Source organism: Lutra lutra, chromosome 3, assembly GCF_902655055.1.
Source record: "Lutra lutra chromosome 3, mLutLut1.2, whole genome shotgun sequence".
Lineage (NCBI taxonomy): Eukaryota > Metazoa > Chordata > Mammalia > Carnivora > Mustelidae > Lutra > Lutra lutra.
In genome coordinates this window covers 32538029-32560582 of record NC_062280.1, presented here as the reverse complement: position 1 = coordinate 32560582, position 22554 = coordinate 32538029, and the positions used below count along the sequence as shown (strand labels likewise).

The following is a 22554-nucleotide window of genomic DNA, read 5'->3' as shown; positions in this document are numbered from 1 at the left end:
AAAACAGAACCTTACCAATATATATATTTTTTAAGATTTTATTTATTAGAGTACATGTGAGAGAGAAAGAGAAAGAGAGCATGAGCAGGGATGGGGGAGGACAGAGGGAGAAGCAGGCTACCTGCTGATCAGGGGCTCAATCCTAGAACCCTGGGATCATGACCTGAGCTGAAGGCAGCCACCTAACCGACTGAGCCACCCAGGCGCCCCCAGAACATTACCAATATTTTTGAAATGATTTTGAAATGCTCCCAGGCTACATGGATTCTACTCCACTCCGAACTAACTACTCCCGTATTTTATAATCCATTTTCTTTAGTTTTACGATCTATTTATGTATGCCTAAACAATATACTCTCTAGGTTAACCTGGTTTTTGTTTTTATATACATGACACCACACTGTGTAGATGCTTCTGTGGTTCACTTTTTTCTCAATATTCTATTTTTATGACTTATCCAAGTTTATACATCAGCTGTAGTTCATTCATTTTCACAGCCGCACGGTGTTTTGTTGTATGGATTTATCCTAATTATGCATTCTAGTATTGATGGACATTGGGTTGTTTCCAGTTTGGGTTGTGTGTGTTTTTTTTTTTTTTTTTTTTTTTTAATAATGAACATTTTAATTTGCTCTTTCAGGGCACATGGGTAAGTTTCTCTGGGGAATATTCTTGGGAGTGTAACATAGTCAGATATGCACGTGTTCTGCCTTTCTAATTAAGGCCCTATTTTCCAAAGTGGTTGTACCAATTTATATTCCAGATTCTTGCCAACATTTGCTTGGGTCAGACTTTCACGTTTTTACCAATCTGGTAGGTATAAAAATGTACTTCATTATGATTTTAACTTGGTTTTCCCTAATTTCGAGTGCAAGGACTTCCTTTATGTGTATCGGCCCGCCCATCTTTCATTTCTAGGACATGCTGCCATCTCTTGCTCTCCAGCCATCCCTAACATTAGACAAAAGCAACACCGACCTACATTTTGTGATCTACTATCTCAACATTTTCTGAATGTCTTCCCTATCAGTCAGCTGAGCACTTGTGATGAGTGATATAGTTTTCTTTTTTCCATTAGAATCCTTAAAACGTTCAGTACCAGAGCAGGTACAAAGATGAAAAGCAGGGTGGATGCATTGGGGAATATGGGAAGATAAAACCAGAATGCCCTGCTGGTTTGAGACCAGCAGGAAACCGACTAGGAGGGTAGATGACTGACAGCTGCTTGATTTCCAGGACCTAGGACGTAAGAACTGTATTCATCATTCACGAGGATTTGTGATCCTTAGGATAATTCTCTAAGGTGTATATTATCCCTTTTATAGATAAGGAAAGTGAGGTTCAGAGGTGACAGAACACTTTGGAGTGCCCAGAGGAGGGCAGGTCAGCATGCAGAAACTTAAGAAGTCCTTTATTCACTGGGACATGAGTACCAATTTGGCAGAAGATTTTATTGGATATTGGAGATGTTTGCCATTGATGGGGCCTCTGCCAATCTGTTATGTTGGGCACTGGAGAGGGATTCCCTGTGTCATGGAGGGAAGCTAATGTAGTGAAAACCTGCTTAACGGTAGTCAGAGAGGCCCAAGTTCCACTCACCTACTGTTTCCCACCTGAATGGCTTTGGAGGCCCTAACTCACTGTACAGAGGAAGGTTAAGGGCAGGTCTCCCCCCATGAAACTGCCTCAGCTCTGCCTTGAGAGTTGAGTGACTCAGCTTGCGCCTCACTCTCACCATCTGTAAAATGGGAATAATGATCACCTATGTAGGTGTATTTCCTGCAACAAATAATCACAAACTTGGTGGGTTAAAACGAGTTTACTCTCTCACAGTCGGGGAGGCCAGAAGTCCAAAATCCGTTTCACTTGGCCAAAATCAAACTGTAGGTCTGCTTCAGAGGCCAGAGGGAGAATCCCTCATTGCCTCTTCAGTTTCAAGTAGCCCCTGGCATTCCTTGACTTGTGGTTACATCATTACAGTCTGTGCCTTCTTGGTTATACTGCCTGCCCCTCTTCTGTCTGTCCAATGTCCTTCTGCCTCCCTCTTCAAAGGACGCCTGTGATTGCATTCAGGATCCATCTGATAATCCAGGATAATCCCTCCAACTCCAGATCCTTCACTTAACCTGCAAAGACTATTTCCACATGAGGTAAAATTTATAGGGGTCAGAGCTTAGGACCTGATTATCTTGGGCGGGGTGGAGGGGCATTCAACGCATTACATTCAGGGTTGCCAGAAATAGGAAACTTGCTAATGCCGGCGGAGGACTGAGCCCAGCCTCTACCAGCGGACAGCACTGAGTATCAATTTCTTCTAAAGTCGTTAAAGAAGCCTTCCTTAAAAAGGGGCTGCTGCAAGGCTACAACTCCGGCATAAAACTTACAGGGGACAAGGGAGACTATGCAAGCACGAAGAACAAAGCCCAAACTGCTGTCCGGCTTCCACAGCTCATATTTGCGCACTTTCCCTCGTAGGATACCGCAAACCCCGCCTGCCCGCTTGCCTTCTCCCGACCCCGCGAGAAGACGCGCCCCCCAGGCCCCGCCCCTCTACGTGCTGTCCCTTGTGCCCCGCGTACTAGTGAGTCGTACCCCGCCCACAGGGGGGGTTAGACGCGTGAGGGCCTTTGCCGTCTGTCCTTTCTACTGCCTATCGAATCATAGCACATTTTCTACCCAATTTTTGTTCCTTTCTTAGCCTTCAAGTCTTTCATACAACTAGATGGATTTAGAGGTTTATCTGTGGCAATGTACTTGCCTCCAGAAGAAAAATGAGGCAGAAACTATTGGAAGAAGGCTGGCAATATTTAAGAGAGCCCGTGCAAGTGGTGCCGGGTCCTACGCGCCTCCGGAGCTGAGCGCCGGCTAGTTCACGGCGCAGGCGCAGTGGGGTCTGACTCGCCATGCCGACTGTCAGCGTGAAGCGAGATCTGCTCTTTCAAGCCCTGGGTCGGAACTACAGTAAGTGCCGGCCCCATTACCTGGCTTTGTGCCTGTCCTCAGAGGCCTGGAGCTCCCTCAAGAGGGCTTCGTGGTGGTAACGCTCATGTTGCCCGGCAGGTTTTGGCCTCGGGTGCTCCGGGTGTAGACCGGATGGCTGGCTGGCCGGCCAATCAGCGGGGCTGGGCTGAAGTAACCTCCCGCAATCAGACATGCCAGAGCTGTCTTTGCATCATTTGCGCCTGTCCAGTTCGTCGTGTCATTCATTCAGCAGTCTCCCAAGGAGCATCTGCCGCGTGCTTGGTGTCAGGGGATCGAGTAGGAATGAAGCCCTAGGTTGCAGCCTGAGGGCAGCTAGTGGAGTGCAACAAGAGCGCTATAGAAACTCCATTTATGAGGGAGTGGAAGGAGAAGTTGGAGCAGGAAGGGGTGGTATTATGTCTGTTTTATTAAGGGTTCCTGAGCCCCTGTTATGTGCCAGGCACTGTTCTAAGCGCTCTGGGAATACAGCGGTGCACATGACACAAGAGGTCCATGTTCACATTCTAATAAGGGAGGCAGACGATGATTACCCAGCATATTAATAAAATGATTCTGGGTTACATTAAAGGCTATCAGGGAAACAAAAATACGGTGCTAAGAAGAACATTAGATGCTGTAGTAACATCTGAGCTGAGACCGGAATGACGACGAGGAGTCTCCTGGGTGGGCTGTCCTCATCTCATACACACGTCATCTCTCCTTCAGTTCCAAAAACTTCCCCATTTAGAAAAAAGATGAAATACTAAGTACAATTATCAGAGACCATGTGGATGTAGTAGTTGAAGTGATATCTGCCTCTCCTAGTTATCAGCTTATATAAAGGCTGTGGCAATTGGTTTGTGAGAGCTATTTTTGGTTTTTAGGGCTCAGTATGATAACAGACCCCCTAGTCGGTTTAACAGGTACTCCTTCCTAGAATGAGATGTTACCTGGAAATAGTTAGCTTTTAAAATGTTTCTGAAGGTGTAAATTTAGGTACTATGTATTCTTCAAGTATTCCTTCTAGGGTTCTGCCCTATTCCCTAAAAGGAGAGGTCATGCTCTTGAACTCTGAATTCAGCTCTAATTCTCTATACTTTTTAATTTTTTATACTTTTTATACGCTTTTTTTGTGTGTATATTTATATTAACCCATTCTTTTTTTAAAAAAGTTTTCTTTTTTACTTTTTCTTTTTCTTTTTTTTTTAAGATTATATTTGTGAGAGAATGAGTACAAGCAGGGGAAGCAACAGGCAGAGGGAGAAGCAAGTTCCCTCCCGAGGAAGGAGCTCGATGTGGGACTAGATTCCAGGACACTGGCATCATGACCTGAGCTGAAGGCAGATGTTTAACGACTGAGTCTCCCAGGCATCCCCTTAACCCATTTTTCTAAACCATATTCTCATATACTAATGGTGTATGATATGCCTGAATTGCAGAAGATGGTATGGGGCAAATACTTGTTCAAGACCTCTGTGATTAGTTACTACCCAAGTATCCATTTCTGGGAAAGTAAGAAATTCTTTAGGTTCCTATTTACTTTCTTAAAATTTTTATTTTTATTTTTTTTAAAGATTTATTTATTTGAGAGAGTGTGCGCACAAACATGGGGAGGGAGGGCAGAGGGAGATGGAGAGAAATTCCAGCAGACTCCCCGCTGAGTATGGAGCCCATTGTGGGACTGTATCCCACCACCCTGAGATCATGACCCGAGCTGAAATCCAGAGTTATTTAACTGGCTGACACACCCAGGTGCCCCTGTTCTAGGTTTTTAAAATGGTGAGATTTATAATCTATTTACTGTTATCTGATGTTTTAATATATTCTCTAGCTGCTTCCCCTTTTTTTACGTGAGAGCTTTCAGACAAGCTTGATTTCCTCCCCATAAGTACCCATCAGCTACTGACTCTAAAAACATCAGTCAGAAAGATTGATGTTATTGAGATGTACTTAAGACAGTCAGAAATAACTTATTAGTTTATATTTCATGTTCTTGAAACTTTTGAACTTAATTGGGTTGAAGTCAATGCTGGGAAAGCATATTGGACAAAGTATATAGTTTCCAAGTAGTGTGGTTCCATCTCGTTTCTTACCCTCTCTTAATCAGTCTTCCTCTCTATTTTCCGATTTTCTATTTCCTGTACTAACTCTTTTGTATCTCTTTTTGTCCTAAACTCCATTGTTTCTTCCAGTCCATGCCTTCCCGCCTTCCCTTTCAATCTCTTTGCTTACCAGGGATATTTCTCAAGCTGCTTTAGTTTTAGTCATTTTGCTTCTCTGGGGCAATTTTCTCTCCATCTACCTTTTTTTTCCCCCCAAAGAATCTGGCAATGTCTTTTTTTTTTAAGATTTTATTTATTTGGGAGTGAGCACGGGGAGTGCCAAGCAGAAAGAGAAGCAGGCTCTCTCCTGAGCAAGGAGCTGGATGTGGGACTAATCTCAGGACCCTGGGATCATTATCTGAGCCGAAGGCAGACACTTAACTGACTAAGCCACCCAGGTGTTCCTCTCAGTCTACCTTTTTATCACCTCAGGTGTTTTCTTGTTCATTTTCTTGTTAACTGATTATTGCTGTTCAGTTCTGGTCCTGCTCTGCCTTGGTGTGACTGCTGACAGTACTGTCAGAGCCACCTGTGTATGTCCTACAAACCGCTAAGATATAGGCACTTAGGTGCATCATTTTGTTAGGATTATTAATTGCAATTTTGTTGGTTCTTGTTTCTAAGCACATGAAATACAGCTAAAAGGAGTAAAACTGTATAATTAGGATTCATTGAAAGATTCAGTCTTTTTTTTAAGATTTTATTTATTTGACAGGCAGAGATCACAGGTAGGCAGAGAGGCAGGCAGAGAGAGTCGGGGGGAAGCAGGCTCTCTGCTGAGCAGAGAGCCTGATGCGGGGCTTGGTCCCAGGGCCCGGGATCATGACCTGAGCCCAAGGCAGAGGCTTTAACCCACTGAGCCACCCAGGCATCCGGAAAGATTCAATATTTTAATAACTAAATGGTTACTGACCAGATTGCAGTCTGTTACTGCATAATGAATTACCCCTAAATTTAGCAGCTTAAAACAATCATTTGTTATATGGCTTCTGAGGGTCCAGGATTGGGGAGTGGCTTAGTTGGGTGGTTCTGGCTCTGGATCTCTTACTACCTTGTCATAAGGTGTCAGGTCTGTAGTCCTCTCAAGGCCCTAAATGGGGTTGAAATCTAATTCCAAGTTCACTCAAGTGGTTGTTGGCAGGTCTCTGTTCCTTGCACATTTTTGGTCAGAGACTTCAGTGCCTCCCACCTTGACCTCTCCTAGGACTGCTTGCAATATGGTGGCTTGTTTGTCTCAGAATGAGAGGACCCTAAGAGAGCAGGTAATTGAGTGTTCGGAATGATAGAAGCCCAGTTTTTAGTAGTATCTCAGAAGTGACATGCCTTCCCTTTCTATCTTCTTTAGGTCACACAGACCAATTCACAGTGTGGAGGGAACTGCACAAGGGTGTAAAAAACAGGAGGCAGGTAGTTTGGGAGGCTGACTGCCAGTCTGCCCTCTGGCCCCCAGTGATTCATGTTTCTCTTACATGTAAAATCTACTCATCCCTTTCCAAGGATTCCAGAAGTGTCATCCCATTACAGCAGCATCTCACAATCCAGAATCTCCTCTAAATCAGGTCCAGGTGTGGATGAGGCTCTTCAGGTGTAGTTGTGTAAGTACAGCTGCTTGAATATAATTACTCTTGGTCTCAGACACTAAAGAGACACACAGTCCGCTTCACCAACAACTAACATCAGTGGTGAGACAGGCATAGGAAAACTGCTGTACATACTCCTTTTCAGAAAGGAAAGTGGGAGACACAAAGGAGTTCTTGGTCCATGGCCGTTCTGAAATTGAGCTGGCACATGTTGGACCTTCTTGATTAGGTCTCAAGCCCTGGAATCATTCTCTATGGCTTTTAGCCCTGTCTAGGCTCTTGGCTGCACTCACTGAGTGATCCCTATTTTTTTTTTTTTTTTTTTTTTTTTTTGGTGAAAGAAAGCAGGTGCTTTACATGTGATTAATATTTTCAGTCTGTTAGTTGCTAATAGAATATTGGCTGTTCAAAGACTTCATTTTGTCCTCTGTCCCTTTCAGCTCAGGCTTACAATGTTTCTGCCCATGTATCTCTAAAACACTGCGGGTCTTCATTGAATTTTGCTAGTTTCATTTCATTAATGGACAGCCAGGTCACTCAGAAATCTCTGAAATAAGGTGTTTTGTACCTTGGGCTTTTTCTGGTAGTGCCCGCAATTAAACTCAGTTGTATAACTGAATTTGTGAGGCACACCCTTGACTTAATAGTGCCTTTTATCTGAATGAATAGTAGCTTTAATCTTTCTGAGACTTAAGATTTTATAATTGTATCCTTGATTTTGTCTTTGGACCATGCTTTCCTGGCAATGCCTTGGATTTACTCTTTGCTCAGAAGTCCTTCCTAAATTTTAGTCCTGTTTTACATCTTAGGAGGCTGAGAATTTTTAAAATGATCAGGTTGTGGCTCCTTTTAATGGCCTTTAGTTTGTCTCTTTCACAGTATAAAGCAAGAAAAACACCAGGCTACACTTGTAGCATTGGTTGGGAATCTTAGTTACATCGCCTAGTTGAACAGATACATTTTCAGTAGTCTGCATAAGTGGGCTGTAGCACTGCTTGCTAAACTTTTGCCTTTATATAAAAAGGATTCCCCTTTTCCAGTTTCTAGTAACACTACCTCAGTTTCCTCCATGTCCTTACCTGCATCCGTTAAAGACCATGAGGCTTCTTGTAACAGCTTTTTCAAGGCATTCGAGGTTTTGATTTACACTTTGCTCAAAGACCACCTCCTGATTCTCAAGCCATTCCCGTTTTCCCCCCATATTTTGTTAGGGCAGCACTCCACATCCAGGAACTAAAGTCTGTATTCTCTATTGCTGCATGACGAATTACCCCAGTACATAGGAGTGTATAAATAAGTGATTATTTCAGTTTTTGAGAGTGGTATGGAGGAGTAGCTTAGCTGGGTGGTTCTGGCTCTGGGTCTCTGGCCAAGGGGCAGGCAAGCTGTCAGCTGGGCCTGCAGTCATCTGAAGGCTTGGCTGGCTGAGGAATATGCTTCCAGGATCACTCCTGCGGTTGCTTCAGACCTCCGTTTACTCAAGGGTGTGAATACCAAGAGCAGGGATCACTGGGGACATCTGTTGTTCCTGCCCTAGTTAACGGACCTACACTGGAGACCTGGGAGTGCTAGACTCTCCTCCCACCATTTCCACCTCCCATCCCGTCGCTGAGCCTTACAGATTCTTCCTTTTTGACGTTCCTCACATTCTTCCTACCTTGTACCCACTGCTGCTCCTTCAGTCAGGTCTTCACTGTGCCTCCCCTGTACTGTTGCAGAAGCCTCCCTGCTCCAGTCCATCCACCACTCTGTCTCCATTCTTCAAAGTGCAGATCTAATCATGCTTTTACTCAGCGGTAAATCCTTCAGGGTAACCCCCACTGCCTGAGCACATCCCTTGGCATGTGGGTTCTTTCTGCTTGCTGCATTGTATCTCTGACTTTATCCTTATGCTTCATCCCGGTTGACCTTTCCAAATTTTCCATGCTGTTGTCCTATTCCCCACAGTCTCTGCCTGATGAACTGAGCCTTTGTGTGAAGCCTTAGCAGACTCTAAGTGGAGCTGATTACTTTCTTTGTGCCACCTCTGTACCTTGCACTTAATATAACTGTATTTACACATCTGGTTTCTTTATTAGAGTAGGAACTGTTTTTTTGTTTGTTTTTTTTTTTTTTTTTTGTAGCCTTGGCTTGTTTCTTTTTTTTTTTGTAGCCTTCTAGTAGATAACACTTTTAAGTATCGCATTGAAGTCCATTGTCAGGGTCAGAATTTTTTTTTTTAAAGATCCTATTTATTTATTTGAGAGAGAGAGACAGAGTGAGAGATAGCATGTGAGGGGAGAAGGTCGGAGGGTGAAGCAGGCTCCCCATGGAGCTGGGAGCCCGATGCAGGACTCCATCCCAGGACTCCAGGATGATGACCTGAGCTGAAGGCAGTCGCTTAACCAATTGAGCCACCCAGGTGCCCAGGGTCAGAATTTTAAGACCATCTTTTCACTAGAATATACTAGTAATGATGGTTTGTGTTCAGTTTTTTTTTTAAAGATTTATTTGATTTATTTATTTGACGGAGATCACAAGTAGGCAGGGAGGCAGGCAGAGAGAGAGAGGGGGAAGCAGGCTCCCTGCTGAGCAGAGAGCCCGATGCAGGGCTTGATCCCAGGACTCTGGGATCATGACCTGAGCCGAAGGCAGAGGCTTTAACCCACCTAGCCACCCAGGCGCCGCGTTTGTGTTCAAGTTTTGATAATGACGGAATTCCCCTAAATGCTACATGAGGTAGCAAAGTAGAATATGACTTCAAGGACGAGAACTATAATTATCGGAGACCTACTATGTTTTGGAGTGCTATGCAAGTCCATTACCTGCATAATGTCATTGAAATCTTTCCCAGAGTTCCATGCTAAAAAATGGCTGTAAAATGCTACTTTATGGATGAGGCCTAGGTATCAGGAAGTTTACATAAGGTGCCAAGCTCTCAGAACTAGTATATGGAATAGTCAGGAGTTCAAATTTTGATTGGCCTGCCTCCAAAGCCTACTATCAGGGCTCAGAATTTTAAATGCTGTGACTTACATGACATTATCCCATTGTGCTGGATCTGTGTTTTGGAGCCTACTTTACATTTGATACCTACCTAATAAGTTTTTCTGAGTAAATGTGAGTCCCACTGCAGGTGACCTAATTCTGTAGTTGAAATTAAAGGAATCAGCCCTCAAATAGTTGTTTCGTTTAAGGGTTTTTGTTTTGTGTTGGTCCCTTTTGTTGGTTTTAAAATGGTGCTATCTGATGCCTGATACTAGCTTGGTATTGGACAGTTATTAAGAAAATGCAGTTTACATACTAACATTTAAACTGAGCAGATTAACATTAGCAATCTTTTTTTTTTTTTTTTTTTTTTACAGCTGACGAAGAATTTGATGAATTATGTTTTGAATTTGGTCTGGAACTTGATGAAATTGTATGTATGGAATATTTTTAAAATGTTTCACATGGAAGCACGTTTTTCAGAGGTTTACTGTACTTTGTTACCTTTGTTATGGCTAGACTAAGATGGAACATTTGTGGGCTCTTGTGATTTCTGTGCTCTTGGTGTTAAGGGGCTAAGCTCCAGTTCTAAGGGTATCTGTTGGTTCTTTAAAATCTCAAGAGGTTCATGCGTTAAGTTATATGCAGTCACCTTAAGTTATCAGGCTAATGCTATGGAGAGGGATAGACCATCTTGAGTAACCCAGAGTGAGTGTGTGCTCCCTGGCAGTGAGGTGCCTTTTTACAAATCAATTATGGAAAGGGGTCTGGGGAACAATGGAAATGTTGCTTTAGCCAGAGTTCCAGTGGCGTGTGGCTCCTCCTCCTGCACTTCTTCTGTGCTCTACTGCCTTTCCTGTTTCCTCTGTTCTGTTTCACCAGTGTTAATTCATTCCTAATCATTATTGTATACATTGACCTTGTAAAGTGATCTTTTAGTTTTTGCATTTGATCTTAATCAAAGGCTGAGAAGCGATGATTTTCTAGATTTTGAAGAATTGCTTATAAAAATCATTATGAAGCATTTTCCTAGTCTTTTAATTGTATAATTAAAATACTTTTAAAAAGTTTACTTGCAAAATGTTACTAATGATCACATAAGACATTGTATTTATAACTAAAATCATAATTTTGTATTTCTGTTGTAATTAATGTTTTTTTCTTAAGCCTTTTATTTTCTTGATCTATTCAGTGTTCTAGCAGGAGGTTTAGGCTGACAAAAATGTGCATTGACTCGCCTTGTTTTTTCTGCTGCTTTTTTACTGGTGTTATAGGAAGTTTTTTTTTTTGTTTTATTTGTTTTGTTTTTGGTTAATGAACATCTTTATGCTTGAAATTGGCTATGATTTCTTCAAGTTGCTATTAATAGTTAGACTTCAGTTACATTTGAGGCTGTATGATATCCAAGAGCCTTAGACTGGATATCAGAAAATCTGAGTTCAGGCTCCCATATTCACTAGCTGTGTAACCATGGATAACCACATTGCTTCTTGGCCTCCTTTTCATCTGTGAAATGGGGGCTGTGGATTATGATCCCTGAAGATCCCTTCCAGCTTTGAAAGTTCTGTGACCTTTTATTTCTATAAGGATTTTATCAGCCCTTACAGACCCAGTCTTAAGATAGTCTTACGATGAGGGACGCCTGGGTGGCTCAGTTGGTTGGGCAGCTGCCTTCGGCTCAGGTCGTGATCCCAGCATCCTGGGATCGAGTCCCGCATCGGGCTCCTTGCTCGGCGGGGAGCCTGCTTCTCCCTCTGCCTCTGCCTGCCATTCTGTCTGCCTGTGCTCGCTCTCTCTCCCTCTCTCTCTGACAAATAAATAAAATCTTAAAAAAAAAAAAAAGATAATCTTACGATGAATTGAGATACTGAGATGAAAGATTTAAGCTGGTGTATCTTTTTTGCAAAAAGGAGTAGGCCTTTTTTCTTTTTTAATTCAGATGTCTTAATTTCTCTGCTTACCACATTTTCTCCCCTTTGGCATATGGGTCTCTCCTAAAATGCCTCATCCCGTATGATGAGAGAGTGAGAGTATGACATGAAAGGAGGCAGGAAGAGAAGGAAGAATTAGAATTTAAATAAAGTTCAATCAAAGAGGTCCGTAGAATTGCCGCCTTTTTAAGTTGAAGAGTAAGTGACCTATAGTATCTTATCTCAGGCATATATCAGTGATTCTCGCCAAATGGTTATTTTTAAGAAAATCTGTTATTCTCTGCTAGAATATGATGACTGAGGTATTCTAAGCTTTTGGTTACTGCATTAAAATTATACTAGTGTTTCCTCTCTCTTTTTGGTTGCCTTTATTCTTATTGTTCTATACCTTTACTATTGTTAGGTTGTTTCCCATTGTGCCTGTAATCTCTGCTAATTTACACCACAGTTTTGATCTCTTTTGTTTTTAATATTATTCTCATGTTGCTTCGAGGCTTGGGTACCTACTGAATTTAGCTTTTAGAGTCATTATAAGAAGTCCTATTTATTTGGTGAATTATCTTTATTTACTTTGCCTCTTTGACAGTTTTTGTTGTTGCTGCTCTTTTTCTTTTAAATCTGGTTTGGATAAACTCTTTTTATAGGGGGCCCGATTGCAAATCTTGTAGATGGTGTAGTCTCTATCACAACTCAGCTGTTATGGTATATAAGTCACAATAGATAACATGTAAACAAATGGGCCTGGTGATGTTCCATTAAAACTTAGAAGAAGAGGTGGCCAGTGGACCATAGTTTGCTGACCTTTGCTGTAGAGGAGTTATGCTGTTACGAAATGAGTGAGGATGCTAGATGTCTGAAGTCAGCAAAAATTTGGGTATTTTCTGTTGCTGTGATAATAACATTAATATTTTTGTTGCAAATATAATAAACACATTTTATTGCAGGAAAGAACATGTATAATGTCACTTTTTTTTTAAATTAAAGATCTACTTTGGGAGAGAGAGAGCGAGGATGTGTGTGCACTTAAGTTGGGGGAGGGACAGACAGAGGGAGAGAACTTCAAGCAGACTCCCTGCTGAACGGGGAGCTTGCTCCAGGGCTTGATCTTTTGACCTGACCGGATCAGTGAGATCCTTACCTTAGCTGAAACCCAGAGCCAGGTGCTCAACTGACTGAGCCACTCAGGTGCCCCTTTGTAGCACTGACAACGACTTTTTCCAAAGAATTTGGATTTGTTGGGACACCTGGGTGGCTCAGTGGGTTAAGCCTCTACCTTCGGCTCTGGTCATGATCTCAGGGTCCTGGGATCGAGCCCCGCATCAGGCTTTCTGCTCAAGAGGGAGCCTGCTTCCCCCTCTCTCTCTGCCTCCTCTCTGTGTACTTGTGATCTCTGTCTGTCAAATAAATAAATAAAATCTTAAAAAAAAAAAAAAGAATTTAGATTAGTTTCACCTTATTTTTTTGGGCTTTAGACTTCCGAGAAGGAAATCATAAGTAAGGAACAAGGTAATGAAAAGGCAGAGGGAGCCTCTGATGTTGTTCTTTACAAAATTGATGTACCTGCCAATAGATACGATCTCCTGTGTTTGGAAGGATTGGTTCGAGGACTTCAAGTCTTCAAAGAAAGGTAAGAGAATATGTTTACTAAAGATGAAAAAAAAAAGAGAATATGTTTGTCAAATAGTTTGCTCAGTTAGATTTCTTTTGCCTGGGGGCGCCTGGGTGGCTCAGTGGGTTGAGCCGCTGCCTTCGGCTCGGGTCGTGGTCTCGGGGTCCTGGGATCGAGCCCCGCGTCGGGCTCTCTGCTCGGCGGGGAGCCTGCTTCCTCCTCTCTCTCTGCCTGCCTCTCTGCCTACTTGTGATTTCTCTCTGTCAGATAAATAAATAAAATCTTTAAAAAAAAAAAAAAAAAAAAAAAAAAAAGATTTCTTTTGCCTGTTATTATCAGCAATGATGTTGTAAGTCTTTAGAAAAAGAACTTGTTGGGCAGGTACACAGTTTTAGGTTTGAATAGAGGGAGGGTTGGACAGGAAGGTTAATGTGGATTGTAGCCATTTAAAAATTTGCATATTGAGTCCTAGCCTTCCATCTGGGGAGCTATTTAAAACTGGAGTAGTTAATGATTTTATGGCTTCTTACAAAGTTTTTAGTGGGTTCATGTGAATTTCCTCAGTAATCCAATAGCAATAGATGACTAGTTGGATTTGTTAAGTGTTGGGAAGAAAGTAGAGGTGGCAAAATTTGTATGCCATTTGCTCAAGAACTTTAAAGAAGCTCAGGAGTGGAGCTTCCTGACTGGAAAGCTGAAAATCTTATGATGGCTCTCAGATCTTGCTCAGGTTAACTGGCCTCTAGTTTCAATCTTCTAATTTTTTGGTTTTTGTTTTTGAGAGGGAGCATTTGTCTGCTCTTGCCGGGGGAGTGGGGCTAGAGAGAGGGAGAGAATCTTGAGACTCCATGACCCAGCGTGGAGTCCAGCATGGGGCTCAGTCTCACAATTCTAAGATCATAACCTGAGCCGAAACCAAGAGTCAGACACTTAACCAACTTAGGTACCCAGGCACCCCTCAGTCTCCTAATTTTTTTTTTTTAAGATATTTATTTATTTGACAGAGAGAGATCACAAGTAGGCAGAGAGGCAGGCAGAGAGAGAGGGAAGCAGGCTCCTCGCAGAGCAGAGAGCCCGATGCGGGGCTCGATCCCAGGACCCCGAGACCATGACCTGAGCGGAAGGCAGAGGCTTTAACCCACTGAGCCACCCAGGCGCCCCCCAGTCTCCTAATTTATAATGAGTATTTTTAAGTCCCTTTCCAACTATTCATGTAATGAGTATAGAAAGTAATGAGTAGTCTACGGCCATACCACCCTGAACGCGCCCGATCTCGTCTGATCTCGGAAGCTAAGCAGGGTCGGGCCTGGTTAGTACTTGGATGGGAGAAAGTAATGAGTATATGAAGTGGAAGATGTGAAACTCCTATCAAAAATAATTTATTTTGCTTTCAATGACACATTGTCTGGTCAGATGCAGAAGAATGAGAGCCTCTGGCCGATGGGCTAGACTCAGAACCTATGAGGTTTCAGGTGACTGATGGGTATTGGTGAAAGGGTGATAGGCATTTGGCTTAGGTGGTTAAAATTTGGAAGGTGGTTCGGTTGGTTCTGTGTGACAATCAGACCCTCACATTTTAGGGCCAGGGATGATCCCTTAGAGGCATTTTCCAGACCTGCTTCATTAGAGTTTTCTACTCCTAGTGTCGTTTTGTCGATCAGACAGGATTAGGAAAGTGATTTAGCCATTTTGCTACTCAAAGTGTGGTCCATGGATCAGTGTCCTCTTTATCACGCAGAGCTTGTTAGAAATGCAGAATCTCAGCCTCTACTCAAGACCTATTTAGTTAGTCTGTGGTTTAACAAATTCCCCACTTGACTGTGAGCACTTAAGGTTTTTGAGAAGCACTAAATGAAAACAGTAATTCCCAGTCTTTCCTGGTAAGAATTACTTGGACTGTGCCTTCAAAATGTACTGTTTCCTCGGCCTTTCCTTTGAATATCCTGATTCAGTAGGTCCAGATGGGACCAGGGAATCTGTATTTTTAATAAACCCTATTTTTCTTAGAAGTTAGAGTCTCATGGTTGGAATAAAACTTTAAAGGTTATCGAATCTTAAAAAAAAAAAAAAAAAGTTAACAAATCTAGTCCCTCAGCTGATACAAATGCCCCCTATATGATTTCTTAGTGGTTTTCTAGCCTCTCCTGATCCTCAAGTGCCCAGACATCCTAGACATCCTATACCATTTTTGGACCACCTTAAATGTTAGAAAGTTTGTATTTTAATATTCAGCCTAAATCTGATTTGCTGTAACTTTGGCCTATTGTCTTAGCTCTATTCATTTTCTGTACTTTTATGCAGAATGCAGTTTACCAAATGTTTTGATTAAAAATCAAGTTTAATTTTTAATTAATTTTAATTAAATTAATTAATTAATTTTAATCCTTTTAGGATAAAGCCTCCAGTGTATAAACGGGTAATGCCTAATGGAGAAATTCAGAAATTGATCATCACAGAAGAGGTAATAAGGATAAATTCTTATTTTCCTTTTTAGAAAGTTTCTTTTGTGTATATATTTATAAGGTGGGGAGGGAAAAGGTACAAAGCTGATCCTTCTGCCAAATACAATTTTCTTTGACCATTTGCCAAAAATGGACATACATTTATCTTCTAGCTCTTAAAAACTATCAGTTTGTTCCCTTTCATTTATTGGTGAAAGCAAAGCATTCGTTTTCCTGAATAATTTTGGAAAATAACACCCAAGTGTTTGTTTAAAACACTTTGAGATAGAATTAAGTTCTGGTATATTAATAAAGTTTAAAGAAACTTTGAGGGGACATTGTTTTGGTAAAAATATCAACTATGAGCAGGTTAACCTTAACAGGTTAATTTTTTCTGCTTAGTAAATATTCAGAAATTTTTACTGAAATGTACATTCCACGAGAAAGTTAACTTTGTCTCTTGTCACCACTATATCTTTGAATGAAATATATATGCTTGTTTGTGAATTTGTGATAGTATGGACAATCTCTAATCATACAATGAACTTCAGACAGCTAAAATACGTCCTTATGCTGTGGCAGCAGTTCTCCGAAATATAAAGTTCACTAAAGATCGATATGACAGCTTCATTGAACTCCAGGAGAAATTACATCAGAACATTTGCAGGTTTGAGTTGCATTTTCTTTCCTCCTTGCCTTCCTCTGTCCTTTCCCCTCTCTTTTTCCTTTTTACCTTTCTATTTCTCTCTCTTTCCTTTCTTTCACTACGGATTTTTCAGAGCATTTCTAAGTTAATATGTGAGAATAAGTTTAAATTTGCGTAACTAATTTAAGTAAGTTTACATTTTACCAGATAGCTATCTGTTACTGTTACTGAACAGTGCATGCATGGAAAAATAAGAGCTCTATTTGGAATACCACATAGACAAGAAATCTCTTGTCTTAGAGATTTTCTTGGTTTTTATGTTCGTGTTTTTGTTGTTTGGTTCAAATTATAAGTAGTGGATTTTACTACTAAATGTTAAATGATGGTAGTTGAAGTATGACCTGTCATTTTAAAAAATGGAAAAATTTTTCGTTTGAGGTCACTTTTTGAGTATAATTATAAATTTACAGATGAAACTTAAGACTTTCAAATAACTGTATTTTCTTACTCCTATTTGACCTTACTATCCATCATTTCTCACCTGCTCCTTTTAATGCAGTGATCTTCAAACATATAATACCTGAACTCCTAAAGGTCGGGGAAGGTAACAATGGGAGTCTTTGAACTAACTTCATTATTTAAGAAATCCTGATGGAAATTATAGATGTACTGATAAACATTAAGCTTTAACTAACATGTCAAGTTTTTTTTTTTTTATTGGTCCTGAAGTACATCAGCCTGTCTCAGGCTGATCAAAAGTTATGATTAACGGTTATAGATATCTTGAATAAAAATAGAAAATTTTTATTAATTGTAGTAATTGCAGTTTGGTAAACGAGATTGAAAAGTCCTCTATGTAAGTAATGGGCTAGGGACAGGGATGGAGGAGACCTTGGATTTTTTTCTTCTGGGGTGGAATGTTTTAAAAATAAAATACCAGTAGGTCTCTATTTCCAGAGACATCTTCGCTTAATGTGGTAAAAGAAGCTTTTTCAGATTCTAAATAATATTTATTCTTGTTCTTTTATATAGTCTGTTTGTTAGCTTACTAATTACTAAGCAAAACAGTAAGAATTTAAATATAATCTCAGATGAAGAACAAAATAGATTTCTGACAAGCTAGTAAGTGGTTGAGGCTGATTATCTATTTTGAACATAGTTTATTTGAAGAATCTATTTTTATCTAAATTGGAAGGTGTTTCCTCGTCTTACTCAGCTTTAAGCTCTGTTATTTGGTATTTCTGGAAGTCATGAGCTTTTTGAAAGGGTAGAAATAAATCCCTGGTGTGCCAGAGTCCTTATCTGTCAGTAAATCCTAAATAACCTCTTGCATGTGCTTTGGAAACTTGTGTTTTTCAAGGAATATATGCCTTTTGTTTTCATTAGCAAATGTATTGGCATAAAGTTGTTCACAATGTTCTCTTATTTAATATCGAGTATCTGTAGTGATACCACCTTTTTCACTTGTCTTTTTTTCCCTTGATCGGGGAGGGTGGCTAGAGGTTTATCAATAAATTGATCTTTTCAAAGAGCCAGGTTTTGGTTTTATTGGCTCTTTTCCCCTCTCCATTGATTAAGCACTGTTCTTTGTAGGGCTAATTGCTAATACTGAGGCAAGACCCTTCTGCCTACTTGATCCATTCCCACATGAAGTAGTGAGGTTTTCAGTCTGTAAGAACACTGTTCCTCCGATGAGTCTATTTCTTCACATGTGTGCACTGATCAGCACTCAGCCAAACACTTGGGAGTGGGGTAGGGGAACCTCTGCAGATCTCCAGAGTTCTCATAGCTCTGTCCACTTCAGTATCATTTCCAGTGAACCCCCCCTGTCTTGGGTCTCCTTAGAAGCTCAGTTAGGTTTCTCAACTCAGGGAGTCTGCTGATCTCCACTCTTGTTCTTCTTTCCTAACATACAACGTGGAAACCCCTCCAAGCAGTAAGCTGGGGCAGTTGTGGGGCTTACTTCATTTATTTCCTTCCTGTCAGAGATTGCTACCCTTCATTGCCTGATGTCCAGCGCCACCCATGAAACTGTTTGCTGTATTTTGCCCCTTAGTGGTGGTTTCGGGCAAGAGCGTAAATCTAGTCTCTTACTCCATCTCGGCTAGAAGTGGCCAATGGATTTTTACTTCAGTTATTTTACTTTGCATCTTAGAATCCATTTGGTTTCTTTTTACAAGTTTCTTTTTGTGCTGTTACTTCCTCATCTGTTCATTATGTGCGTATTTTCCCCCGTAATTTTCGGATATTTTTTGTGGTAAGAACTTTAAAATTTGTGTGGTGATTTAAAAATCCTGGTCATTTTAGCATTGGATTGTATGGACTGGTTTTGTCTGGAGAAGAAATCCCATTTCCCTGTTCTCATGTCTGCTGCTTTAAAAAAAAAAAAAAAAAAGCTATTTAAGCAATCTCTACATCCATTGTGGGGCTTGACCTTAGGACTCTAAGACCAAAAGTTGCATACTCTCCTGACTGAGCCAACCAGGTGCCCCTCATGCCCACCGCATTTTTGATTGCACAGAGAATGTTATGTAATGGATAAGGCTTTTGATTTTCTGAGGACTGGTTTTTGTCTTACAGACAGAGACTCTTGAGTACTTAGCTAGACTCAAACTTGAAACACTTGGCTAGGCAAGATCTCTGAAGTTGGCAACAGCGGAGTGTTCAGTTCTTTCAGCTTTGTCCTGCTTTTTCACAGCAAGACTTTAAAATTTTTGCCAATACGATAGCTAAAATTTTGATTTCTGACTTGTTTTTAGTTTGAGTATTTTCATATGTCTGGGATATTAATCTTTTTCTGTATGTAAATTACAAGTCTCTTCTCAGTCTGTCTTGACTTTTGGGGTCTTTGGCTATATAAAGTTTCCAGTTTAGATAGTCCCATTTATCAGTCTTCCTATGACTTTTTTATTTTGTGTCAAGGGGTGTCCTCCAGTTTTACACATTGTTATCCTGTATTTTCTTTAAATAGTTTTTGTGGTTTCTTCTGAGTGTATATGTACATTTGTGTCTTGTTTTTTTCAAAATGCATAGCTCTTTGATTCATCTAGAATTTATTTTTGTAATTGGTTTGAAATTGGAATTTAGTGACCTTTTGTGGGAGTACTCTTTTAGGATTAAGAGGGACCATAACTATCTTTAAAAAAACAAAACATGGACCTTCTTACTTGTGGTTTCATCAGTTGTTAATTTAGCTACACTTAACTGTATATTTCAACCTCTGGTATTTCTGGAGTTATTTTCTGTAAGTAGGTAAATCATTGAGTAACACTTTCATGCTCGTTAACAATTTTTTTGAGTTAATCATATTTATTAAAGTTCTTGTTACCAGTCTTGAAGGATGACTAAAAATTATTTCTTACAAATTTTGAAAACTATTTCATAATTCATGTAATATGGACTTCAATAAAATCCTTGATTACTGATGTATTTTATTTGCATATATACATATGCATTTAAGCATAAATACTCAAATATATTTGTACATACATCTAAAACTAATTCTAAGAAATCTTAAGAATGCCATAAGTTCTGGCCAAGTTTCTTTTTGAATTATCTTTTAGAAAGCTTAGAGCAAAATTTGTGACCCTGTATGCTGAGACTGTAGGCCTTTAGATTCTTGGTATTAACACTGTTTCTGGCTCTGTTTTATATCCCTACTCTTTCTTTCTCTCCTAATCTTAAATTGCTATAAGCTCCTAAAATTACCTTAAATTCTTTTGCACATAAACTGTAGAACAAATGAAATTAATAGCTTTTGAACTTCCCTTACACATTAAATTTTAAGTGTAATTCAGTTATTTTTTTCTATGATTAAAGTAATACAGCTTTGTGACAGAAAATTTAGGAAAATACACAAAAACCAAAAAAAACAGAGCAATTTGGTAGCTTATTCTAATAAAACATTTGTTTACTTGAGGACTCTGAGAGGAAATGGGTTAAAAAAAGGGAATGTTCACTTGGAAAATGTCCTAGTTAACACAGTACTTGGGAAAGCATAGTGGCAAGGAATTTACTGTAGCTACTGAAATAATGTGTTTTTTTTTTTTTTTTTTTAAAGATTTAATTTATTTATTTGACAGAGAGATCACAAGCAGGCAGAGAGGCAGGCAGAGAGAGAGGAGGAAGCAGGCTCCCTGCTGAGCAGAGAGCCCGATGCGGGACTCGATCCCAGGACCCTGAGATCATGACCTGAGCCGAAGGCAGCGGCTTAATCCACTGAGCCACCCAGGCGCCCCGAAATAATGTGTTTTGAACAGCTTTTAGAATTTCGCATTACTTTCAATTCTGTGAGAATGTGTTCCTTATACTCTTCTAAAGTTGCTTTATAGCAGCAGGCTATTTTAGGGAAGTGTCAAAAAAAATCTTTTTTTTTTTTTTTTTTTTTTTTTTTGGTCTCTTTTTTTCTCTCTCCCTCAACATTTAGGAAAAGAGCCTTGGTTGCTATTGGTACCCATGATTTGGACACTTTGTCAGGCCCTTTTACATACACTGCAAAGCGACCTTCAGATATCAAATTCAAGCCTCTGAATAAGACCAAGGAGTATACAGCCTGTGAACTGATGAACATATACAAGGTAGATTTTTTTTTCATATTATGCAAATAGCTCTCCATAAATCAAGAAAATTTCTTCAAAGTCAGGTCTTGGAATTCGGGAGATGTAAATGAGTACATTTTAAAAACCATATCAGTGCTCCAGTCAATAGCTACCAATCCATTTGATGTAGAGTGGGGCCTGGACATAGTTTCATTACTTCTTAAACCCCTTGGATGATTTTAATGTACAGCTGGAATTGAGAACCACTGAAGTAGAATATGTCACATTATAATATTCATATGTGGGTATAATTATAACACATGCACAATATAAAGAACAAGATTTAAGTAGTTTTTTTGGTGGGAACTGGTATTACAATGTGTCTGTATTCTACTATTTAGCATTTTAGATTACAGCAGTTAAAATGATTGCATAGTCACTTAATGGTGCTTAAAAAATAAAAGTAGTGTTGTATCATTCCGAAAAAAAAAAGTTTTTATCCTTGGCCTGATTTGCCAGTGTGTTCTTCCTGTTTCCATAAACAGTTTTGTGATGGTTTGTGTTTTCCTTGAGACGAGTCAGACTTACCAGTGCAAATTTATTTTCATTCTTGGAAAATGACTTGGCTGTGTTCTCATCTCTGCCCAGTAGGAGATGAGGTATCTAAGGATATTAAGATATTTAGGAAATCTTACAAATACTAGGACTTTCTGTAATATGGGGCTGTTTTATTGTTTTTCTAACTTCTCCCCTTTTTTGTACTAGATAGGTATATAAACTAATTAGCTTTAGAAATAGAAAATTAATTTTTTTTTTCAGACTGACAACCACCTTAAACATTATTTACATATCATTGAAAATAAACCCCTGTACCCAGTTATCTATGATAGCAATGGTGTCATCCTTTCAATGCCTCCGATTATCAATGGTGAGTTATTTCTTAAGCATCAGATTTTTTTTTCTCTTATCCTTCAACATTTCTGTAAGAATTGAATTCTAGACTTGGCTCAATCAAGTCAGATAAATCTTAATCTGGAATTTCTGGTTTTTGTAGATTTTATTATAGTAGTTCTTTTTAGTAACAGTTTACTTGTGATTTTTATATAACTTTTAAATGTATAAATATTTATAAGTACATAGATATTTACTGGTGCCACTCTCTGGATTCTGTTATATTCCTCCAAAGAGCATTGATATTTTTGGTTTTAGCCCATGACTCAACTTGGTTAAACTCAAATTCTGCCTTGCCTGCTATTTTATAGTTAAAACTTTTAAACTGAATTTTACCTTCTTACCTCCTTTCTGAAGGCTCATTTGAGGAGGCAACTTGCATGTATTTACAAAATTTAATAATGTCATAGCCATAGATGTTGAACCTCTGGAGGTGAGAAGGGGGTTTAGTTGATTCATGATGGGAAGAGTCTCTAACTTCTTAAGGTTGAACTCGAGCTGTTAACAGGGGTTCAGAACCTGAGCTTTGGAGTAGCCAGACCCAGACCCAGAGTGTAGCCTTGCTGCTTAATAGACTATGAATCAGGATTAGTGAGCTGAAGCTCTGAGTCTTAGATCTGCCTCTAGCTCTGTCATAGGGTTGTGGTGTAGCGGAGATAAGACAGTCTCTTGTTAGGCTGGGCAGAGCAACTCTGACACACTGAATGCAGTATTCTCCCACTTGTAGTGGGGGCTTAAAATACATGTTGCATTATCACCTTATCTCTGAGATGTCCATTTATATGGTACTCTAAGTGAAAATGTAGTTTCTGTTTTGGAGAACTTTTT

General features: G+C 39.9%; 1 protein-coding gene across 2 annotated transcripts in view; it reads left to right on the top strand.

Annotated features, from left to right (window-relative positions):
- The first annotated feature begins 2813 nt into the window (after positions 1 to 2813).
- FARSB (phenylalanyl-tRNA synthetase subunit beta) overlaps positions 2814 to 22554 on the top strand; it is a 69510-nt gene continuing 49769 nt past the window's right edge. The window contains exons 1-7 of one of the 2 annotated variants that reach the window (XM_047721537.1): positions 2814 to 2961; positions 9988 to 10043; positions 13014 to 13168; positions 15542 to 15611; positions 16143 to 16258; positions 20664 to 20814; positions 21595 to 21703. In XM_047721537.1, the coding sequence (XP_047577493.1) occupies positions 2904 to 2961; positions 9988 to 10043; positions 13014 to 13168; positions 15542 to 15611; positions 16143 to 16258; positions 20664 to 20814; positions 21595 to 21703 (715 nt within the window). In that variant the 5' untranslated portion in view covers positions 2814 to 2903. The remainder of the gene's footprint in view (positions 2962 to 9987; positions 10044 to 13013; positions 13169 to 15541; positions 15612 to 16142; positions 16259 to 20663; positions 20815 to 21594; positions 21704 to 22554) is intronic. The other variant, XM_047721538.1, reaches the window with a different exon arrangement.